The following is a 20,633-nucleotide window of genomic DNA, read 5'->3' on the forward strand; positions in this document are numbered from 1 at the left end:
ATGGGGCTATAGAGGTACAGTGGCACTTAGGGGCGTCTCCAGTCTCCTCCTGAGGGAGGGCCCACCGTTTGAGCCCTCCACCCCTCCCCTTCGAGTTGCCAGAATGGAAAATTCATGGAGTCCAGCTTAGGTCAACAAACTTTTATTGCCATTTCTGGCTCCCCCTGCCCCAGCAAGATCCCTGCTTCTTACACTGTAGAAATAATGAGCTATGGTGCAGGGGAATGGGGCGGTGTTACCTTGCCTCCTCTGCGCCAAGGTTAAAAAACCCCACTTGCTAGAGAGGGAGGTCCAGAAGGGAGGAATTCAAGGGCACATATGGCTCAGTTCCACCTCCGCTGGCTGCAGAATATAGAGACCATGGTCCCAAACATTTTTCAAAAGGGGTGGGGGTGGGGGAGAGGGATGAATTTGGCTGCTGTTGTACCCCGTGCCCTTGCTGCCATGTTTCCATGGAAATGAGGGAGGGGCAGGATGTAGCTCACTCTGACTACCTGGGAGGATGGCAGGGCAGGCATTTAGTAAACATATCACCTTCCATTCCTACCCAACACATACAACTGTCCCCAGCCGACCCCCAAGCTCACTGCCTGCTCCACTCCCTTCCCTTCTGGAGCTGGTATCAGGCCAACTGGACTCCCGGCAGGGCTGCTGGTGTCCACTCTCCAGCCATGCCTTGCTGGCAACAGCCAGAGTCTGACTGTGTCCGTTAAGCTCAGTAGCAGCCCTCGTAGAGGTGTTGGTGGTCGTGCCGCAGTGAAAAGCAGCGGCTGAACCCCCACGACTCTATGCAACTGCTATTCCCAAACATCTCTGCCCAGACAGAACTTAAAAAAATATATATAAATCCAAATGGGTAAGGTTAGAAACAATACAGAGTAATTCTGTAACAATACTGAGAGCGAGGAAGGGGAGAGGAAGCGCACCGTCTCGAGACGTGAGCCACCTGTGCACCTGCCGTCTGCCTGTTTGGAGTTTGCCACTTCCCACTGGGCTGTTGCTGGGGGGGCTGGAATCCAAACCTCCACGTGGTGCTGAGAGCTGTACCCACTGCTGTCGCTCGATGAGGCCCACTGGTCGTCATAGTGAGGTGGAGGATGGATTCTCAGTACCATGGGTCAGCCCGGTGCTGCTGGTTGTAGAGCTGTAGCCTGATCTGATCTTTGATCTGATTCACGAGGATCTGGGACAGCAGGATCCCCACCAGCTGGGAGAGGCGAGAAGGATTGGGCCCTCAGCAATGAGCGATGCCCTTGGCTTGCCTGACTCAACCTTCCCAGTGCGGTCGGCACCATCTTATCCCGTTTCTCAGCAACGTCAGTGCCGGACACCCTAGCTGGTCCCCAAGTGCCCTCCCCAAAACAAAGATGTCTTTGCAGAATGGTGAGACCCACAAGTCAGACAGGGTAAGTTACCTGGGGAATGGCCAGGCCCAGTGCCACACCACCAAGTAAGAAGAGGTTGCTGTGTAGCCAGTTGACCAATTTGTCAATACAGCCATTGGTGTAGATGACTTTGCCAGCTTCCAAGTAGCTAAGGGCCTGCATTCCTTGGCCACACATGGTGTTGATCACTGCCTGGGGAGAGAGTGGAAAAGCCAAATGGGACTCCCATTCCAATCACTTTTTCTTTCAGGCCCTAGCTGATGGGCTTCCTACCCTTCCTAAACTCCTAAATTGTTAGAGAATATATGTGCAGGATGCTAGGCTGGAAGTTACTAAATACAGGCTTCCCTTCCTTCATGAGCTCTGAGTCCACTTCTGAAACCCCATGTGGGCAACAGGAGTGAAAGGTTAACAGAACCATCAGATTGGGGTGAAGAAAAACATCTGACAGCTGTCCAACAAAATTGATTGGTTAAGCAAGGGAATGGGGATTCCCAGTAGCAGCTGCCCTAATCAGAAATTAACTCAGATCACTGCACAGGAGGAAATGACGTGAGCTGTGTGTTCACCTGCTTGGGGGTAAGCAAGCAACAGGAGTAAGGCACAGAGCAGCGTTCACGGCTGGGGTTGTCTTCTGAACAGTTGAAGTACATATTCAGGGACCAGTCCTTGTAGGAATTCCCACCACAGCAGCTGAACTGCAACAAAGACCACCACAGAGGTTAAGAATCGCTCACACCTCACACTGAGGTGACCAGAAGAATTCTCAGCCAAAAGTTTATAGCAAGCTTCCACTTGCAAGTTCAGATTGTATTTAAACACGACCTTGAAACTTGAGCTCAAGTTTCTTAGTGGCCTTCATGTGAAGAAGTTTTCCTAATTTTAACTACTTTATATATCTGGTTATGACTTACCATAGCTGTATATATATTTTCTTTTACACATAAAACTATGTGCTCCTTGAGGGCAGTTTCTGCTTTTTCAGTCCTGCATAGCACAGAACCTGACAAAAGGAGGTGATCGAAAGTACTGGATGAAATAATTAAAGGCTCAGTGTTGCAGACATTTATGTTAATATAGAGAAAACACAGGAATTGAGGAGACTCTTCGATATTGTGGGCCCATAATTACTTCAGGAAAGCAAGTAGGATCCAAGCCAAGTGTCTGTTGCATCAAGGGAAAAGGAACTCAGCATTTGTCTCAAAAGCACTTTTACTCAAAACTTAACTTTAGATTCATAAGAGCATTATTCACAATAGACAAAAGTTGGAAGTGACCCAAGTGTACATCAAAGGATGCATGGATTAAGAAAGTATGGTACATACACACAATGGAATATTATTCAGCCTTGAAAAGGAAGGGAATTTTGACACATCCTACAATATGATGAACCCTGAAGACATGCTAAGTGGAATAAACCAGTCATAAAGGGACAAATACTGTATGATTCCTTATAAGAGGTACTAGAGTAGACAAATATAGAGACAGAAAGTAGAAAGGTGTTTGCCAGGAGCTGCGGGAGGGAAATGGGGAGTTAGTGCTTAACGGGTACAGAGTTTCAGTTAGGGAAGATGAAGAAGTTCTGGAGATGGATGATGATGATGGTTGTACAATAATGTGAATATACTTAGTACCACAGATCTGTACACTTAGAAATGGTTAAAATGGTAAGTTGTATATCTTACCACAATTTTAAAAATTTAACTTCTGCATAGAGTTAATATTTTAAAAGTCTTCCCATTTCCTCATGCCCCTGTAAGCAACCACTTGTAATGGCTTCTCACATATCCTTTCCAATTCCTTTTGCAAATATGAACCTCTGTTCTTTCCTCCTTCCTTTTTTACAAAAATGGTAGATTACTATGCATACTGTTCTGTGCCTTCAAAGTATTTTTAAAGCACTCTGCATGTATGGTTTTTTGCCAAACCCCTTCCCAGAATCCATTACCCTGGCAGGTAATGGAAAAGCCCACAGGCCTCTCTTGGGATGGCACTGACTTTTGCTCACAGGGTCCAGGACCACGAGCTGAGCCCCCACCACACACACACACACACACACACACACACACACACACACACTCCTAGTCCGTACCTCCTTCTGGCCAAAGTCAATGAGGTTCTGCAGGTCCAAGTCATCTCGGTAATGTACGATGGCATTATTGATGAGCTCACTCACCTTCCCTCGTGCCTGCCAGAGACACGAACAGCCAGTCAGCATGCAGGACTAACCCCTCACCTGCTCCACGACGCAGACGTAAGACTAAACAGTGGTCATCCTTCTTTCTTTACGTCATCTTTGAAATCAGAACCAAGTCCTAGTGACGGAAGTTGGCCAGTTCTGACGCCCATTCATCCCTGGGCCCTCAGGTACCAGTGGACCTGCTATTGCCACTTTGCAGAGCCACATTTCATGATAACCCATTATTTATCTACTTCTGAATATTATTCACACAAACTACTTGCTGAGTGATGCAAAGCAGAGAAACTATTAAGTAGAGAAAGGCTTACTGAGCTGAGGCACTGGCCTCTAGTGGACATAAGAGAATTGCATCTTGTTAGACTCCAAACAGATCTAGGCCTCTCATTTTAGGATTTTACTGAGCCAGGACTAGGACATTCTGAATGAAACCAGTGTCTCTCAATTTCATAATTTCTATCATGCTCTCTTCCTTCTGGCTCTGCTACTTTTCTCAAAGTTTCCTACCCATAGTCCTCTACTCTGCCTCAGCATTTGCTCTTTGGGGAAGGAATTCTAATTAAAAGGACTGTCACTGCATGGCAGACCCCAATCAGATATGGTAAGCACCATTTAAAATATTGTTTACTTTTCCCCTTGCTTCCTTCCATTTAACCCAATAAACAGTTTTTTTTTTTCAAAGAAATAAAAGCCTCTTCATATTTGTGGTCCACTTGACAATGAGTTTTACACCATCATTTGCCATTCAAGTTTGCACATCATTTTAACTTTGTGTTCATAAAACTTACTTCCCTGTTGGCCTCTCAGACTGTCAAAGGAAAATACCCTACAATCTGAAATCCTCTTTAAATATGGTAACTTTAAAGGCCCTTCATTCCTCCCTAAGGAGAACCGTTCAAAGGTGATGCTTCCTGGGGGAAAAAGTTCTGTGCAGGGTGGATCAGGCTAAGCGCAGGCCGGAACGTTCCCTTCCTCCTCGGGTTCACATCTGAGGAGGCCCCTAGGCTCCCCACGCTACCTTGTCTGAGAAGACGAAGCCCAGGATCCCAGCAGCCAGCTGCAGCAAGAACACGATGGTGAGGCAGCTGGAGAACTGTGGGGAGCAGGCAGGAAAAAGTCTGTTACCACGCTGGGCAGTAGCCCCTTCCAGGGCCATGGGAATTACTGGGGGGCCACGGTGTACGTCTGCCAGATGTCCAACACACGGTAAAGGCCGCTGCCTCTGGGACACTGTTTTGGGGGGGGGGGGGGAGCCACCCTGTGCTGGGTCATCTGGGCTGAACTGCGCAGTGAAGCGTGGACAGCAGAGGCATTGGGGATAGGGTGGGACAGAGGACACCAGAAGGTTATTGTAGGAATGGCATCAGGAGACTGAGGCACAGGGAGCAGGGGTCAGGGTCTTCCTGGCAGGGCGCCTGACCACTCACCGTCTGCAGGAGGCAGATGTTCTCGCGGAGGGATCCAATACAGCCACAGAAGGTGAGCAGAAACATGAGGACGCCCACCACGAGCAGAAGGATGGCTGGGTCCACTGCCAGGCAGGCCAAGGCTGCTTCTGGGGGAAGGGGCTGTCTCTCAGTCGGAGCTTGGAGCCGACTCAGGGTGGCACCCAGGGGTGGGGTGGGGCGCCCCTCCGAATGCTCTCCTCCCCTAGCGGAGGGAGCTTCAGTGTGGTTGGGTGAAGGTTATGGGGAAGCAGTACTGCCCTCCCACCGGGAGAACAAAAGGGCCCAGCAGGGTTCGTGGCATTTCATTTGAGGAACTAACAGAGTAAGAGCCGTTATTCCTAGGCTTAAGAGAGGAGGGACCCCTCTGGCTCCAGAAAAGAATTAGAATGGCGTTAGGCTCGCCAGCTTTGCTGATCCGTTTCCTGGAGACTTTGTGCAGTGGAATAAGAATGGAGGCTGAGTTTACTGCAAGACAGAGTGAGGGAGGGGCTGACGCCTCTGATTCCCCTCTGCTCCCCAAAGCCTACCTTCTTTTCTAGACACTTCCTAAACCTGAAAGGTAGGTGTATTTGGAAGATTCAGGGGAACTCTGGGAAATCCTGCTGAATTGACATGAGAGCAAGCTGTCAAGATTTGGCTAGAGAGAGGCTGATCCCTTTAGCCGCCATAGCTTATGTGGGAAGGAGAGCTACGGGGCTAAAGGACGCAGGAGAGGAAGGGGACTGGCAGAGTAATGGGGAGACAGAGGGGGTCCTATAGCTCACCTGCATGCTTCATCAGCCGAGCATAGACTCCTATGGACACCATCACCATGGAAATGACCTGTGGAGACAGGGAACCAGCCAGACCCTGAGATTTTGGAAACCAGAGGCTTGATCTCGGTGAGTAACCTTAAAGGAGAGCAGGAAAACGTTCCCAGGGCCTGGGAATAAGCATCTTTCTCCTCTCCAGTAATACAGCTGATGGTATCTATCAGTGCTTTACCTCCATGAAAAGATTTCACCAAGATTATCTTGTTTGATCGTCACAACACAATCTTTTTTTTTTTTTTTAAATTGGGGAAGGGGAACAGGACTTTATTGGGGAACAGTGTGTACTTCCAGGATTTTTTCAAAGTCAAGTTGTTGTCCTTTCAGTCTTAGCTGTGGAGGGCGCAGCTCAGCTCCAGGTCCAGTTGCCATTGTTAATTGCAGGGGGTGCTGCCCACCATCCCTTGCGGGAGTCGAGGAGACAAACCGGCAGCCTTGTGGTTGAGAGCCCACTGGCCCATGTGGAAATCGAATCGGTAGCCTTCGGTGTTAGGAGCACAGAGCTCCCACCGCCTGAGCCACCAGGCCGGCCCCACAGTCATCTTGTAAGGCAGCTATTATCCTCATTTGACAGATGACAAAATGAGGGCACACAAAGTTAATACAAGGTTAAGAATAGTGGGTAAGAATAGGGGCTTCAGAGTGAGTCACTCTGTTGGACAAATCTCTGAGCCTCAGTTCCTGTATCTGAAGATGGGAATTAAAAACTACATCTAATAAACTTAGATGAAAATTAAATAAAATAACGCATGGAAAGCATGTGCCATAATGCCTAACAATGAGTATTGTCTGTCATTACTAACAATTTACGTACCTGTGGTTACACAGAAAATCTGTGAAGCTCTGAGTTCTACCCCAGCTCCATCAAAGGGAAGGTCTTAAAGCCGAAGCAGGCCTGAGGAGATGTACACCCCAAGGTCTCTGACTCTCGTGCAGGTCAATATGGTGTCCAATGCAAGAATGAAAGTGCATACCAAAGTGACAGAATGCGCATGAATGCTTGGGTGGAAAACAGCAGAACTGCCTTGGCAAAGGAAACTTTATATACCCCAATTCCAGTGTGGAGGAATAGAGAATGTAGACCTTTCAAACTTCCTGCCTTTGCCCGGAGCACAAACCTATCAGAGACCACCAGGGGTCCTTTCTGCCACCCCACAAGTCCTCCAGAAGTGCAGGGTGGCCCAGAGTGCACATCCCTGGGCCACCCTTTCTTTGTGCCGTCCCCAGGCTAGTGCTAAGCAGCAGGGGCTGTCACCATGGCAATAGTGGGGGCCAAGCTCTGGCTGGAGGGAGCTCTCAGCAACAGGAACTTGACCAACTCAGTGGGGAAGGAGTGGCTGGCTAGACTCCACTGTCCTGTAAGACAGAGACCAGCTGGAAAGAGCCATCTTGGGGCTTTGGTGGGAGAAGGGAATTGGGCCCCACAGCAAGTAATGCGGTCAGGCTAGTCCCTCAGTAGAAATACATTTTTCCTCAAGGGACGCTGCCATCTGGTGTAGTCAGCAATACATGGGAAACCCTTATCTAAAACCCTGTCTTTCAGGACCCTTCTCAGCCCCCTCTTTTGACCCCCCTCAATCATGTGACACTGTTTCTGACTCAGGGCCAGATGTGTTGTCTGCCGTCCTCACACTCTTTGTCTAGGAGACAGGGAGCTGCTTGCAGAGCTGAGGGTGAGGCTGGAGGTGCCAGCTGGTTTTTTGTCCCACAGCACAACCAGGCTCAGGGGACAAAGGAGTGGGTAGGAGGCAAGGAAACCACGTAACAGAGATCCAGGCATCCCCCTGGCCCAGAGGCACAACCCTTTGCCAGAGTAATTGAGGATCACTGCCTGCCCTTAAAAACTCATCACAGCCAATTACAGTTCTGAATATCACTTTACTGAGTCACTTAAAAATACGTATCTGCTCTCTCTTTCTGTTGCTCCCAGATGCCTCCCAGTTTTTTCACATGTTAAATTTTCACTAGGGTGTATACCTTTCCACAAAGATGGTCTCTGACTAAATCCTAACACAGCTAAAACAAGAAAGGCAAAGTAAAGAGATGCCATGTGTCTGTCACAGGGTAACTTAATTCCATGTGTGGGCCTGTAACTGTACAGCAGTTGCTCTGTCTCTATTTGTGGTAGGTAGAAGACTGTCCCCCCAAAGATGTCCTGTCCTAATTCCCAGAACCAGTGAATATGTTAACTTATGTGACCAGATGGACTTTGCAAATCTGATTCAGTTAAGGATCTTGAGATGGGGAGATTATACAGGTGCCCAATATAATCACAAGGGACCTTACAAGATGGTGGCAAGATGGTCAGAGTCAGAAGGAGCTATGTGTGACAATGGAAACAGAGGTTGGAGTGACGTGGTACCACAGAATGCAGGCAGCCTCTAAAAGCTGGAGAAGGCAAGGAAATGGATTCTCCCCTAGAGCCTCCAGAAGGAACCATCCCTGCTGACACCTTGATTTTAGGCCAGTGAGACCTTTTATGGACTCTGACCTCTAGAACTGTTTAAGAAAATTAGGGAGTTATAGTAAGCCATTAGGACTGTGGTAATTTGTTACAGCAGCAATAGGAAACCAATATACTATCCAAATCCATTTCATCAGCTACTATGTACGAGGTACTCTGAGAACTGCAAAGATGAGTAAGATGTGGTCCCTGCCCTTAAGGAGACCTGTGCATTATGTGGGAGATGGGCAGGAGCATCTGTAGCTTAAAGCAGTGCTTCTCAACCTTGGCTGCCATTAGAATGAGGTGGGGGTGGAGGAGAACTTAAAAACTCCTGATGCCTATGTTGCATCCCAAACCAAGCATTGGAACTTAGGCAACAGTATTTCTGACTGTGTTCTAGGTAATTCCAACCTGCAGCCAGGTTTGAGAACCACAGACGAAAGCACTCTCAGCCAGGGATCTAGAGCAGACTAAATGACAATCAAGATTAAGACTTTAATAGTATCGTTAATATTTAATATGATCATGAATGATACCACTTACCTGGAGCTCACTAGCGAACTCTAAAATTCTGCGTTTTGGTCATTGGTCTGCCTCTCTTCTGGAGTCACAGGTTGCCCTTTCATACTTCTATTCCTGCCTGTATCTCCCTCCCTCAATTCCTCAAGGCTCCTGCCATTCCAAAGCAGTGCTGCTCTTGTTAATAGCAGAGCACTTGAGAGCCGAGTAGAATATTAGAAATGAGCTCAGCCACTTACTTCTTTACAGATGAGGTGGAAAGAGCGAAGTGATACTTGACCGAGTGCACATGGCTGCACTGGCAACATCTGGACTAAACCCAATTTCCAATCGCAGTCTTTCCACTACATCGGTCTTTGCCACAAAATCCTTATAACACCCAATGACCTCTTTTCATGATAAAGATGGAGAAAAAGATACTCCTCTTCTTAAAATGGCTTTTCATCTTCCAGCTAGAATGAAGTCTTGCTGGAAACTTTTAAAAGCTAGACACAGTTTTTAAATTAGCTGAGTCTAGCAAAAGGCATGTTCCTAAAGAGTTCCCGATCAAATTAAATAAAATAACTTTTATGCACTTTTATCCATATGTAAGGTGAGTAATCACCTAAAACTGAAAATAGCCATTCCCTGGGCTCCTTGGAAAAATGGCTGAATCTAGGACGGGGGTAGGAAAAATACAAGATAAACCTGGAGCATCTTGTAGTACCAGAAAGGAAGGAAATAAATGCTCAAAAACAAAACAAGCAAAAAAACAACAATAAAGCCTCACACTGATGTATGTATGCCAAAGGGATATCAAAATATAGTATGGAATTATTACCCCAAATATAAAATAAGTATCCATGAGTTCATACTGATAGAAATGAGTTAATAAATAAATAAATGGAGAAAAGATAAATCTCCCATGCAGAAGAATTCCAAATAATTTATGTAGATACTGCATTCTCGAGGAGGTGGAGCATAACTCCCCACTCCTAAGTGTGGGCTACACACAGTAACTTCCTTCGAAAGAGTACAGTATGGAAAAGAGGGGGGAAAGACTAACTTTATAGTGGAGAAAGCTGACACACACGACCTCAGCCCGGTGGTCAAGGTCAAGATCAGCAGAGATAAATCATAGGTATATGATATAATATGATGGAAATGGCACTTCACCTCTGTCGTCTTCCTCCCCAAACCTCATAACCCCAATATAACCATGAGAAAAACATCAGGCAAATTCCAATAGACAAAATATCTGACCAGTACTCCTCAAAACTATCAGTCATCGGAACCAAGGAAATGCTGAAAAACTGTCATAGCCAACAGAAACCTAAGGAGACATGACAACTGCATGAAATTTGCTATCCTGGATGGGATCATGGAACACAAAAAGGGCAGTAAGTAAAAACCATGGAAATCTGAATTAAAAAAAAAAAAAAAGGACCTTAACGATAAATGATAATGCCCTTAATTGTAACAAATATATCATGTTCCTGTTAGATGTTAATAATAAGAGAAACTCGATGTGGGATATATAGGAACTCTTTGTACTACCTTCTCAATTTTTCTGTAAAACTAAAACTGTTCTAAGAAATGAAATCTATTCAAAAAATAGCCACCTCCAACTTGTTAGTTCTGTAAATCCTAATTTTTTTCTTTAATCCTAATTTTTAATATCATATTTGTTTAATCTGGGATCTCTTGCATGCAATTTTACACACTTAAAAAAAATTTTTTTTAATTGGGGAATATTGGGGAACAGTGTGTTTTTCCAGGACCCATCAGCTCCATGTCAAGTCGTTGTTTTCAATCTAGTTGTGGAGGGCGCAGCTCAGCTCCAGGTCAAGTCGTTGTTTTCAATCTAGTTGTGGAGGGCGCAGCTCAGCTCCAGGTCAAGTTGTTGTTTTCAATCTAGTTGTGGAGGGCGCAGCTCACTGGCCCATGTGGGAATCGAACCGGCGACCTTGGCGTTATGAACACCGCCCTCTAACCAAGGAGCAAACCGGCCGCCCCGCAATTTTGCACACTTTAATCAGAGTAATTCCTCCTTACACCAAAGTGTAAGACAAAGGATCTTAAAATTGTTCAGGTGACAGAGCACTGGCGAGCTACAGCACTCAGTTGATATATCCTATACAATTTTGAAATGTTAAATTCTTTTTTAAATTTTAATATGCTATTACTGCTATCTAATTTACAGTCCATATTTAATTTTTCCTTATTATTGTGATAATGTCCTTGATAACAGTTTTCTTCTTTTTTCAGATCCAGGAGCCAATCAGGGATTATGCATTTAGTGATCAAGTCTCCTTTAGCATGGAATAGTTTTGCAGTTTTTCTTTACTTTCTTTTTTGGTCTTTTAAGACACTGACTTTTTAAAAATTGCAGCAAAATACATATACCACACAATTAACCATTTTAAACCGTGCAGTTCAATGGCCTTAAGTAGATTCACAGTTCTGTGCCACCATCACCACTATCCAGAACTTTTTCATCACCCCAAATCAAACCCTGTACCCATTAAACAGTCACTCACCATTCCCTCCATCCTCCAACCCCTGGCAACCACAAATCAGCTTTCTGTCTCTATGGTTTTTCCTATTCCGCACATTTCCTATAAATGGAATCATACAACGTGTGGCTCTTTGCATCTGGTTTCGTTCCCTTAGCGTGTTTTCAAGGTTCATCTATTTGCAGCACGTATCGGTACTTCATTACTTTCTATGTCCTAAGAATATTCCATTGTATAGATATGACACAATTTGTTTATCCATTCATCCATTGATGGACATTTGGGTTGTTTCCACCTTTTGGCTATTGTGAATAGTGTTGCTATGGGTATCCGTGCACAAGTTTTTGTTTGAATACCTGTTTTCAATTCTTTTGGGTGTACACCAAGGACTGGAATTGCCGGGTCATCTGGTAATTCTATGTTTACATTTTTGAGGAGCTGCCAAACTGGTTTTCCACATTTCACATTCCCACCGGTAATGGATGAAGGTTCCAATTCTTCCACATCCTTCCCAACACTTGTTCTGACATTTTTATTTTTTTTGACACTAAAATTTTTTGGTAAGTCCAAGCCAGTTGTTTTGCAGAATATCCTTCAATTTGGATTTATCTGATTGTTTCCTCACAATTCGATTCAGATGACACATTTTTTTACAGGAATATGACACAGATAATGTGTCCTTCTCAGTGTGTCATTGAGGAAGAACAACGTATTAGTTTCTATCGTAGAAATAAGGAACGATCCACTGAAAGATGCTGCGGCTGTTAAACACATGTCTCTGCATCTCCTAATAACAATACTGGCGCTACTCTAAACAGTTTCCTAGTTTCCCATAATATTTGGTTGCTCTTTGTATTCTCCCCTTTGCCTTCAGCCAGCACTTGCTTGCAGATAAGCAGCCACAGGTACGAATGCTCATGGGAGAAAACAGAAAATGGAGATAATTCTCACCATTATCTTGACTTTTTTTCCCCCTGAAAATTGGGAAAATACACCCATGATTTGATATTTGTGAGAAACAACCTTATTCTAGCCCCCAGGACACTACTTCAGGGCCATCAGGAGAGGAAAGGTTATAGGGCCCCAAGTTGAGGCCCTAAACAAGACTTCTCCTGGCTCTAATGCCCAAATGCCAATAATTACAGGCAAATAAGCTTTGGAGTCCACTTCCACTGGACTGCACCTTAAGACCAAGATGGGGTATCAGGCCTTGAGGATTGAACCTAGGAAAGGCCCTTGGACACAGCAGTGGGGTCTGACCCTATGATATACTGGGGGTGCCATTTCACATTTTAAGAGATGTTAGCTTAAAATGTGAATACATTTTTTTGGCACCCTCTGTGTATGAAACTTCTCTGTAAACTATGAAATACAAAGAGTCATTAATTATCATCTAACAGCAGGAATGTGAGCAGAAAGGGTTCAAGGCTGAAGGAAGCCCAGCTCCAGGTTACCCTTACCTAGACTCCACCCGCGTCCACTTGCCACTTGTCAGGAGGAGCACTGACCCTAGCTCCCCAAGGCCATCTCCAGCAGGTGACCTCTGGGAGCTACTTCAAACAACAGCAGTGAGAGCTATTGTTTATTTGTTGAGTACTAAGGGCCGGCACTGGCCTAAACACTTTCTACACACTATGTCATTGAATGCTGACCACCACCCCACGGGGCTGTTAGTACCTCCATTTTACAGAACTGATATTGGGAGAATTCAAGTCACTTTGCCCAGCTCACTCACTTAGTGAGAGGCTGAAATGGGACTGGAATCTAGGTCCCTATGTCTCCAGGGCCTTAGAACCTCAGCCACATGGCTGCCTTCTTTCTCTGCCTCACAGCCACCCCAGGACACATGCATTCACCTCGGGACATATGAGGTGGGGAGAAGCTGTCTATCGTTCTTCTGGGGGAGCAGCTGGTAAACTCCACACTGGGTGGGGCTCAGGCAGAGGTTAGTATGATAGCACCAGGAGGTAACGGTGCCAGCAGGGAAGTCCCTGGAACAGTGCCTGGAAAGGGGAAGACACAGCATCACCTCGCATTGCCTACCAGCCCCCGAGAGAAAGGCCTGGCCTTGTCTGCCTTCCACATTCTAAAGCTGGGTCTGCACGAAGTCCGTGGATCTGAGTCCTCGCCTCTTCTTCGGAATGCCTTTCCCTCTTCTTTTCAAGGTGGCGATGGAGGACAGCTGAGATTAGAGTGATTCCCTGTGTGGGAATCAAAACCCTGTCCCTGCCCAGCAGGACATGGCGGGGACGGGTCTGTATCTCAGTTTTCTCAGTCCTCTCTGTCCTTATTTATGAATGAAATCAAGGAAGTCACAGCCTGCTACACCCAAAGCTGGGCCCTGTCTCTTGCCCGGGATCTGCACACGCTGGGCCTTCTTTGGTCACGCTGGCACTGTCCCTGGGTTTCTGAGGGGGCAACTCTCCATGTGAAATTGGCCCTTGGCTTTCTCGCTCTGGACTGGATGGATGGAACTGTCCTACGGGAATGGAAGGGTCCACAGGGCTCTTTCCTCTCGAATGTCTGGGGCCAAACTCTTAGGTTCTTTCTTAGGCCATGGCTGGTTTTGGTTTGCTAAGGTTACACATGAGGACAGGAAATCCACAAGGGCTCACAGTAAACACTCAAACTCACATCCCTGGAGTGACCGGCCTAACGCACAGCCTGCTATCAAAACCCTGAGAGGTACTACATGTTTTCTTTTATTCTTTTCAAAGACTGCTTGAAGTTTATGATTTTCTACTTGGTACAAGGCAAACAGAGCTATTAGGGGAGTTAAGAAGGCATGTCTTTGTTTTTGGCGGGGTTTTTTATGTTGTTGTTTTTATGAAAAGAATGCGACAACTTCACTGAAAAGTATTGTAGTCTGTGGGGGAAGGGAGACGAAATAGGGAAGGAGATGTGCTCTGCCTCCTACTATATTTAGGGGTGTGTGTATGGGCGTGTGTTAGGTGGCAGGAAGGGCCCCTGGCACTTGATGCCTGGTCATTTCCTCATGCCTTCGGAGCCAGGTTACAACAGATGACGCTGCAGGTGGTGTGGGGGCATTGAGTGCCCTGGGGACTCCAATACAGTGGTCCTGGGAGTGAATTTCTTATTAAAGAAGATATAATACCTCACCAGAGGCCTGAATCAGCTAGGGAAGACCTAAATGAGGGTCCACAGGTGCTTCAGTTAAAGTGAAAATACCTGGGTGCTGCAGATAGAAATTATGTTTGGCACTGAGGCAGACGCTGCTGGGCATGGCGGCCATTTTTTCTGACCTGGCTGAAAAGGACCACAGGACCCACTGCAGAGGAGAACACAATTGGGTCTCCACCACCAGGAATGCTTGAGGACTAAGATTGTGCTGCATATTGACAGACAAGTGTCCATTGGAGAAGGAGCAAGGGCATTGTGCTTCCACCCTATGGGGTCTGCTCGCCCATCTGCCAACCAGCAAACATTCAATAAGCACCCACTCTTCACCAAACACAGCTGGGCACTGAGAAACCAGAAGTGAAAAGGCAGGCTCTACCCTCAGAAGCCTGAAGTCTAGGGGGTGGGGGTGGAGACATAAAGAAACACATAATTGCAGCCCAGGTAAGGGGTGTGACAATCAAAGTATGTACAAAGTGCCATGGGAGCCCTGAGGCGTGGCACAGGGCACATGACACTTTCGCCAAGGAAGCCTGGGCTGAGTGAGACACAGGGGCTGGAGGTTTGAGCTGCTGGGTTCTGCCTGACTCAAAAGCCACCTTCACTGCTGCCTTGAGTGGCAAAAAGGACCAGCAAGGAAGGAGGTGGCTGCTGTGGGCAGCGCTGATAATGCTCCTGCCCACCTATGCCCAAAGCTGATAAAGTAGGTACCACCCCACTGTCTTCCCTCTGCATAGAGCTGTCCGATACAGGAAGGTGAGGAAAGTCAGCTACTTCTTAACTGAAAGATTGAAATACCACCATTGGGATCTTCGGGCAACTACTCCAAGCCACCCAGCAGCATGATTCTGGGGAGAAAATCAGAAGTCCCAGGTGAAAGGAAAAGTGAGATCTGAAACATCCAAGTGGAGCAATTGGTCTTGGTCCCAAAGGAATTTTCTAAGTCGGGCTCCAGATGCCCAAGGGTCAGGGCTCCTAGAGCAGCAGCAGAGGTAGCCACTGCCACCACCGCCACCACTGAATATGAGCCCAGATGATGCTGGCTTCCTCCCCAATGTGTTCCAGGCACAGGGACAAACACCACCCATACACAGCTCCCCCGGCAGCAGGCCAGAACATGCATTCTGCCTGGAAAAGGAGGGGGCCGACAGTCCCAAGTATGGGTGCCTCCTGGGCAGAAGAGGGGAATTGGATTCGGATGACGAAAGCCTGCAACAAAGAGAACCCAATAACCTGTCCCTGAAGTGGCAATGGGAAGAAAGATGACCCTGAGCTAGAGAAGCAGCCCTTCATCCCCAGTTGCACTTGTGTGCAATGCAACTCTGCAGCTCTGGGCCTGGGGGAGAAGTGATACTCAGGAACGCCCCAAAAGGACTGTCCCCTGAGAAGGTCAATGTCCCAGGGATACCAGGACACAGAGAAATACATCCTTAGATCCAACTCCAGGTCTTGAAGAAAGAAAACAGTCCCCAAAATGATGCATTCATCTTTAAATAGTTCACAGAGGCAGAAAAATGTTCTCCTTTAGAGGAGAAAGATTAAGGACAGAGAGACAGATATATTGGCTTTGGGTCACACAGTAAGTTGGTGCCAGAAAGAAACTGGGCCTCCTGTCCTTCAGTGTGCTATTTCTAGAGTCTCTGACTTTTTATGAGTCTAAAGTAGGGCCAAGAAGGGGCTCTTCTCTTATTTGGGGCGGCACCAGCTTGGTTAGGCAGAACCTCAAATAAAGCATTTTTACCAAACTCCCGAGCTAGGGCCTCCCAAAGTTATTTTTCTGGTAAAAGTGGGGGTGGGGTGGAGTGAGGAAGTCCAAGAAAACGACCATGAACACAAGTGCAACAGATGCGTCCAGCTGTTGTCACTGGGGAGCACAGATAAGGGTGCCGCGCCAGAGGCTCCGAAGGAGACGCAGTCTCGGCTGATAGAGGAAGTCAGCCCGAGCATCTGAGGTCCCTGCAATGTTAGTACTAGCTCTGAAGATGGCATGCCATCCTGCGGGATGCTGTCATTAGCCTGGCACACTCAGTGAGCATGTAGGAAGGTCTGCGGGGACTGGCCTTAGAGAGGGAGTTCCCCTTAGGACATCCCCCCGGCCTGGCAGAGTGGTGGTGAGCTTTTCTTCTGTTCTTCCATAACCTCCAGCTGAAGCAGAACCTCGACCATGGGGGAACCTGGCTGGACTGGTTAACTACGAATGCTGCTAAAACCCCAGCTACAGTAGCAGCCATCTAGGCAAAGGAGTTCCCCTAGAGGCACTGTGGTTCAGCAGGAAAACTACCGGAACAACCCAAACCTACTAAGCAGCTGTTGGACCCTGGATGAAACAACGAACATCTCTGTGCTTTAGCTTTCTCATATGCGGATATAAAATGCAGGTGCTAGATAAGCTGTCTTCTAAATTTCTTTTTCCAGTTCTAAAACTGAGAATTTGTTAGGAGCTTGAACTTCATTTTTCTCACCACAATGGCTGAGAGTGAGCTGTCATCACCACCCTCCGAGATTGCTCTCATTTGTCCCAACAGGCTAGCACTTCTGTACCCTGTGTCTGTTCTTCACACCGCAGCTCCTGTGAAACCTTTCCAGCAACGGGCTTAAATGCCTGGTCTGCTCCCTCTCCTCAGAAGCATAGTTTAGACTCACGATTCCTCCCTCCTGCACGTCTGAACTTTAGGTCTCAGGCAGAGGTGGGCAAGCATAATGGGCGCCTAGAGCAGCAGCTCTCGTGTAGTTGGAGCTGGAAAAGCAAAGGGGAATGGTGCGGGGAGGGGAGTGAACCTCCCTACATTCTCAAACCCCAGGGGCCCAGGGACTCTTTAGACATGAAACAGGATTGAGCTATAGCATTTCATGACCTGGTCCAGCTGGATTCTCAGTTCCAGCAGAGTATTTCTGCCATCCTTGATCAGACTGGGTTTGATTTTATGGAGGAGGAGATGAAGGCCTACAGCGGTGAACACATTGCGGGGTCAGTCAAGTCCACAATGGAGGGCAGAGTGGGGATGAGTATCCCAGGAGCCCCAATATATTTTCCACTTTTCCACCCCCAAGCAGAAGAGTCTGAATAGGACCCCTGGCCTTCCAGCCCAACAGCCGGTGCTATTTCAAGAAGCTGAAGACTGTCAGACCCTAGGGAATGGAGTCTGGTCCTGAGAAAGGTGGGGCAAAGTTTGGGACCGTGCTAGGAAAGGCGTCCACACCTGGAGGCCATCCCTGTCGCTTCTCAGCCTTTGGGGAGAAGGGGCACCAGAGGCCTGCAAAAGGAAGAGATGAAAGCCCCTGAACCCATCCTCTCTGAGGTAAGGGGGAGGGAAGGGCTGGGTTTCCCCACTTCCTCTATTTTCTTTGGCATGGCCTCCCAGCCCTCAGGCCCGAAAGTCCCTCGGTCATGAACGTACCAGTGGGTCTGCCTCGGGTCAACAGGAAAACCCCGCTCCTCCCGCTCAAACCCACCTTTTTGGCCTGACACAGACTCTCGTCCGGTGCCCGGAGAATACCCATAAGTCTTTACTCAATCTCTTGCATACCCCCCCAAAACCCCCCTAGACACGGCGCCACTGTGGTGCTGCCTCCCCAGGATAAATCACCCCAAAATGCCATAATCCCAGAAAACTAGGCAGTGCCGCTCCCCAAGCCTGCCTGGAACTGGGCATCCCAGGACGCCCCTCCTCAGCCACCGGCAGCCCCCTTCACCCCCCGCGGGTGCCCTGCAGCCCAGGTGCCGCCGCGACCCCCAGGACTCACCCAAAAGAGCATGTTGAAAAAGAAGAGCAGGTATTTCACCAGCGGATTGACGAAGGAGAACTCCTCTACGTAGGCAGCCGGCGCCCCGGGTCTCCGAGCCATGGTCCCACCGCCGCCGCCCCCGGGGGCCTATCTCCCCGCGGCGACCAGCCCACTTGCGCGCTCCGCGCCTGGGGGCATGAGCCGCGCCGGCGCCGGAGCCCGAGCCGCCGGGAGCTGCGCCGCGGCGGGAGGCGGGAGGCGCCCGAGCCCTGCGTCCGGGAGAAGCGCGGGCAAGCGAACGGCGCCGCCACCGGAGCCGCCGGGAGTCGCGGGAGCCGCAGCCGGCAACGTGAGAGCCGGAGACTCGGCGGCGGCTGGAGGACCAGCCTGGCTCGCCCGGCTCCCAGGAAATCGGGCCCGCCCCCGCCGCCCATTGGAGCAGCTGCCGAAGCTTGACTTTTCATTGGTCAGTCGCTGATGTCACTAAGTGTTCAGCCATCCCTCTCCTCGGAGAGGCGGGGGAGACACCTGTTCTGTGAGAGACAACTTGCTAAAGGGTCAGCGGTTCTGCCTTCTCCCCTGAGAAGGAAAGCATTCAGGCTGCAGCTGCTCAAGGGGAAAGGGATGGGAGGAATGCACACTACATCACACACCCACGTCGTCTCCCCAGTTGCTGTGCACATATGCAAACACACGTACATTCAAATCAACAAGTACGGGTACCGTGTGTTGAGCAATGCGCCGGGGAAATCCAAGAGAATACAGAGATAATCCCGAGGGGATGACAATAAAATCAGGAAGAGAAAACTAACCTCCACGTAACCATTAGAGAATATTTAAGAAGAGCTGCAATTCTGTTTAGTAACTATACATCTTAAATGCTTATTTCAAAAGCACTATAACCCAATAGTGGACATTTGGAAACATCACCCACAATCCTGTCTCCCAAATTCATCACTGTTTCAATTCCCACTCTCTGTTTCCTTAGAGTCTTGGTCTACACACAGACACCGTTTTGAGCACGCTGATCTGATACACACAGTTGAGTGCAGTGTAGGTGGTAGACAATGTGCTGGCTTTGTAATTAATACATATATGAATGCTGTAGACTGAATGTTTGTATCCTACCCCTCCCCAAAATTCCTATGTTGAAATCCTAATCCCCCAAGGTGATGGTATTAGGAGATGGGGCCTTTGGGAGACGTTTAGGTCCTGAGAATGGAACCCTCATGAATGGGATGAGAGCCCTTATAAAAGAGAGCCCAGAGAGCTCCCTAGCTCTGTCCCCCATGTGAGGACACAGCAAAAAGGCAGCTGCCCATAAACCAGGAAGTGGGCTCTTATCAGACACTGAAACTGTGGGTCTGTGTGTGCCTTCATCTTGGACTTTGCAGCTTCCATCACTGTAAGGAATAAATTTCTGTTGTTTATAAGCCGTCCACGTTATGGTATTTTTATTATAGCAGCCTGAACGGGCTAAGCAATGAGTGTGAGGGGGGAATCTGATTCCACCCTCATCAGCTACATGACGTGGGCAAACTGCTTCATCTCCCTGAACCTCAGTTTCTTTAACATTAAATGGGGAGAGTCCTGACCTAACAATGTTGACGTGAGGATTAAATGAGACAATGCGTGCAGATGACTTAGCACAGGTTGACACATAGAAGGGCTCACTAAACACAGTATTTTGTCTTAACAGAATTTAGAATCCAGTAGGAAAATATGTTAAGTGCACACAAATAACTATAACACATTTGGTGGAGGGTTAGTGAAGATATCATGGCAAGGGATTTTCTAAGTGGGGCTCCAGATGCCCCAAGGGTCAGGGCTCCTAGAGCAGCAGCAGAGGTAGCCACTGCCACTGGAATCAGTTGAGAGGAAGAGATTTAGAACAGCAAAGATGAGGGGAAAGGTAGTCAGGGGAACAAAAGGGTGAACCAAAGCCTGGAAGTGCAAAAGCACACTGTGTGTTGAATGAAAAATAAGCACACTCGTTTGGCTGGAGCAGAGGACATGCTAGTATACAGTGGAAGATAAAACCGACTGATGCCAATACAAATTGAATTGAGTTAAAATTGTGGAAGGGCTTGAATATCAGATTGGGGAGTTAGTGCTTAATTGATTTGGAAATAAGAAGAAGGGAATGATGTAAGACCTACTTTATTTTTCAGTTAGAATGGGAAAGAGGCTGCGAAGAGAAAGATCTGTTAGGAGACTACTATTAATAGTCTAGATAATCAGATATTAGGATTTGATTCAAAGGTAATGGACAGAATTGAAAGGAAAGCATAGGAGTGAACCCACTGAGAAGACGGAATCTCTAGAACTAGGCTATGGTGGAGGGAGGGGTGATAGGAGAACCAGCAATGGGGTAAAAGAAGTGAGCCAAGGCCAGGTTATTGGGAGATTGGCCATTAACAGGTTAGGTGACCACTTGGAGATCAGTTTTACTATGAAGGGAGTGGGGTGG

The 20,633-nt window shown here is 47.7% G+C and overlaps 1 protein-coding gene across 3 annotated transcripts; it reads right to left on the minus strand.

Annotated features, from left to right (window-relative positions):
* Window positions 1-126: 126 nt before the first annotated feature.
* Window positions 127-18,318, minus strand: TSPAN33 (tetraspanin 33). Of its 3 annotated transcripts, none has more exons than XM_019751523.3 (8): window positions 18,182-18,318; window positions 5,795-5,852; window positions 5,010-5,134; window positions 4,601-4,675; window positions 3,478-3,573; window positions 1,955-2,083; window positions 1,416-1,577; window positions 127-1,207 (listed from the first exon to the last, which is right to left on the minus strand). In XM_019751523.3, the coding sequence occupies exons 1-8, from the start codon at window positions 18,281-18,283 to the stop codon at window positions 1,106-1,108; spliced, it is 849 nt and encodes a 282-aa protein (XP_019607082.2). In that variant the 5' UTR covers window positions 18,284-18,318; the 3' UTR covers window positions 127-1,105. The 3 variants fall into 3 exon arrangements, with proteins under 3 accessions (XP_019607082.2, XP_019607072.2, XP_074171714.1); XM_019751513.3 differs by having other exon boundaries at window positions 5,010-5,137; XM_074315613.2 differs by lacking the exon at window positions 1,955-2,083 and having other exon boundaries at window positions 5,010-5,137.
* Between the last annotated feature and the right edge of the window lie 2,315 nt (window positions 18,319-20,633).

This window comes from Rhinolophus sinicus, chromosome 8 (genome assembly GCF_057876585.1).
Source record: "Rhinolophus sinicus isolate RSI-liver-muscle chromosome 8, RSI-T2T, whole genome shotgun sequence".
NCBI lineage: Eukaryota > Metazoa > Chordata > Mammalia > Chiroptera > Rhinolophidae > Rhinolophus > Rhinolophus sinicus.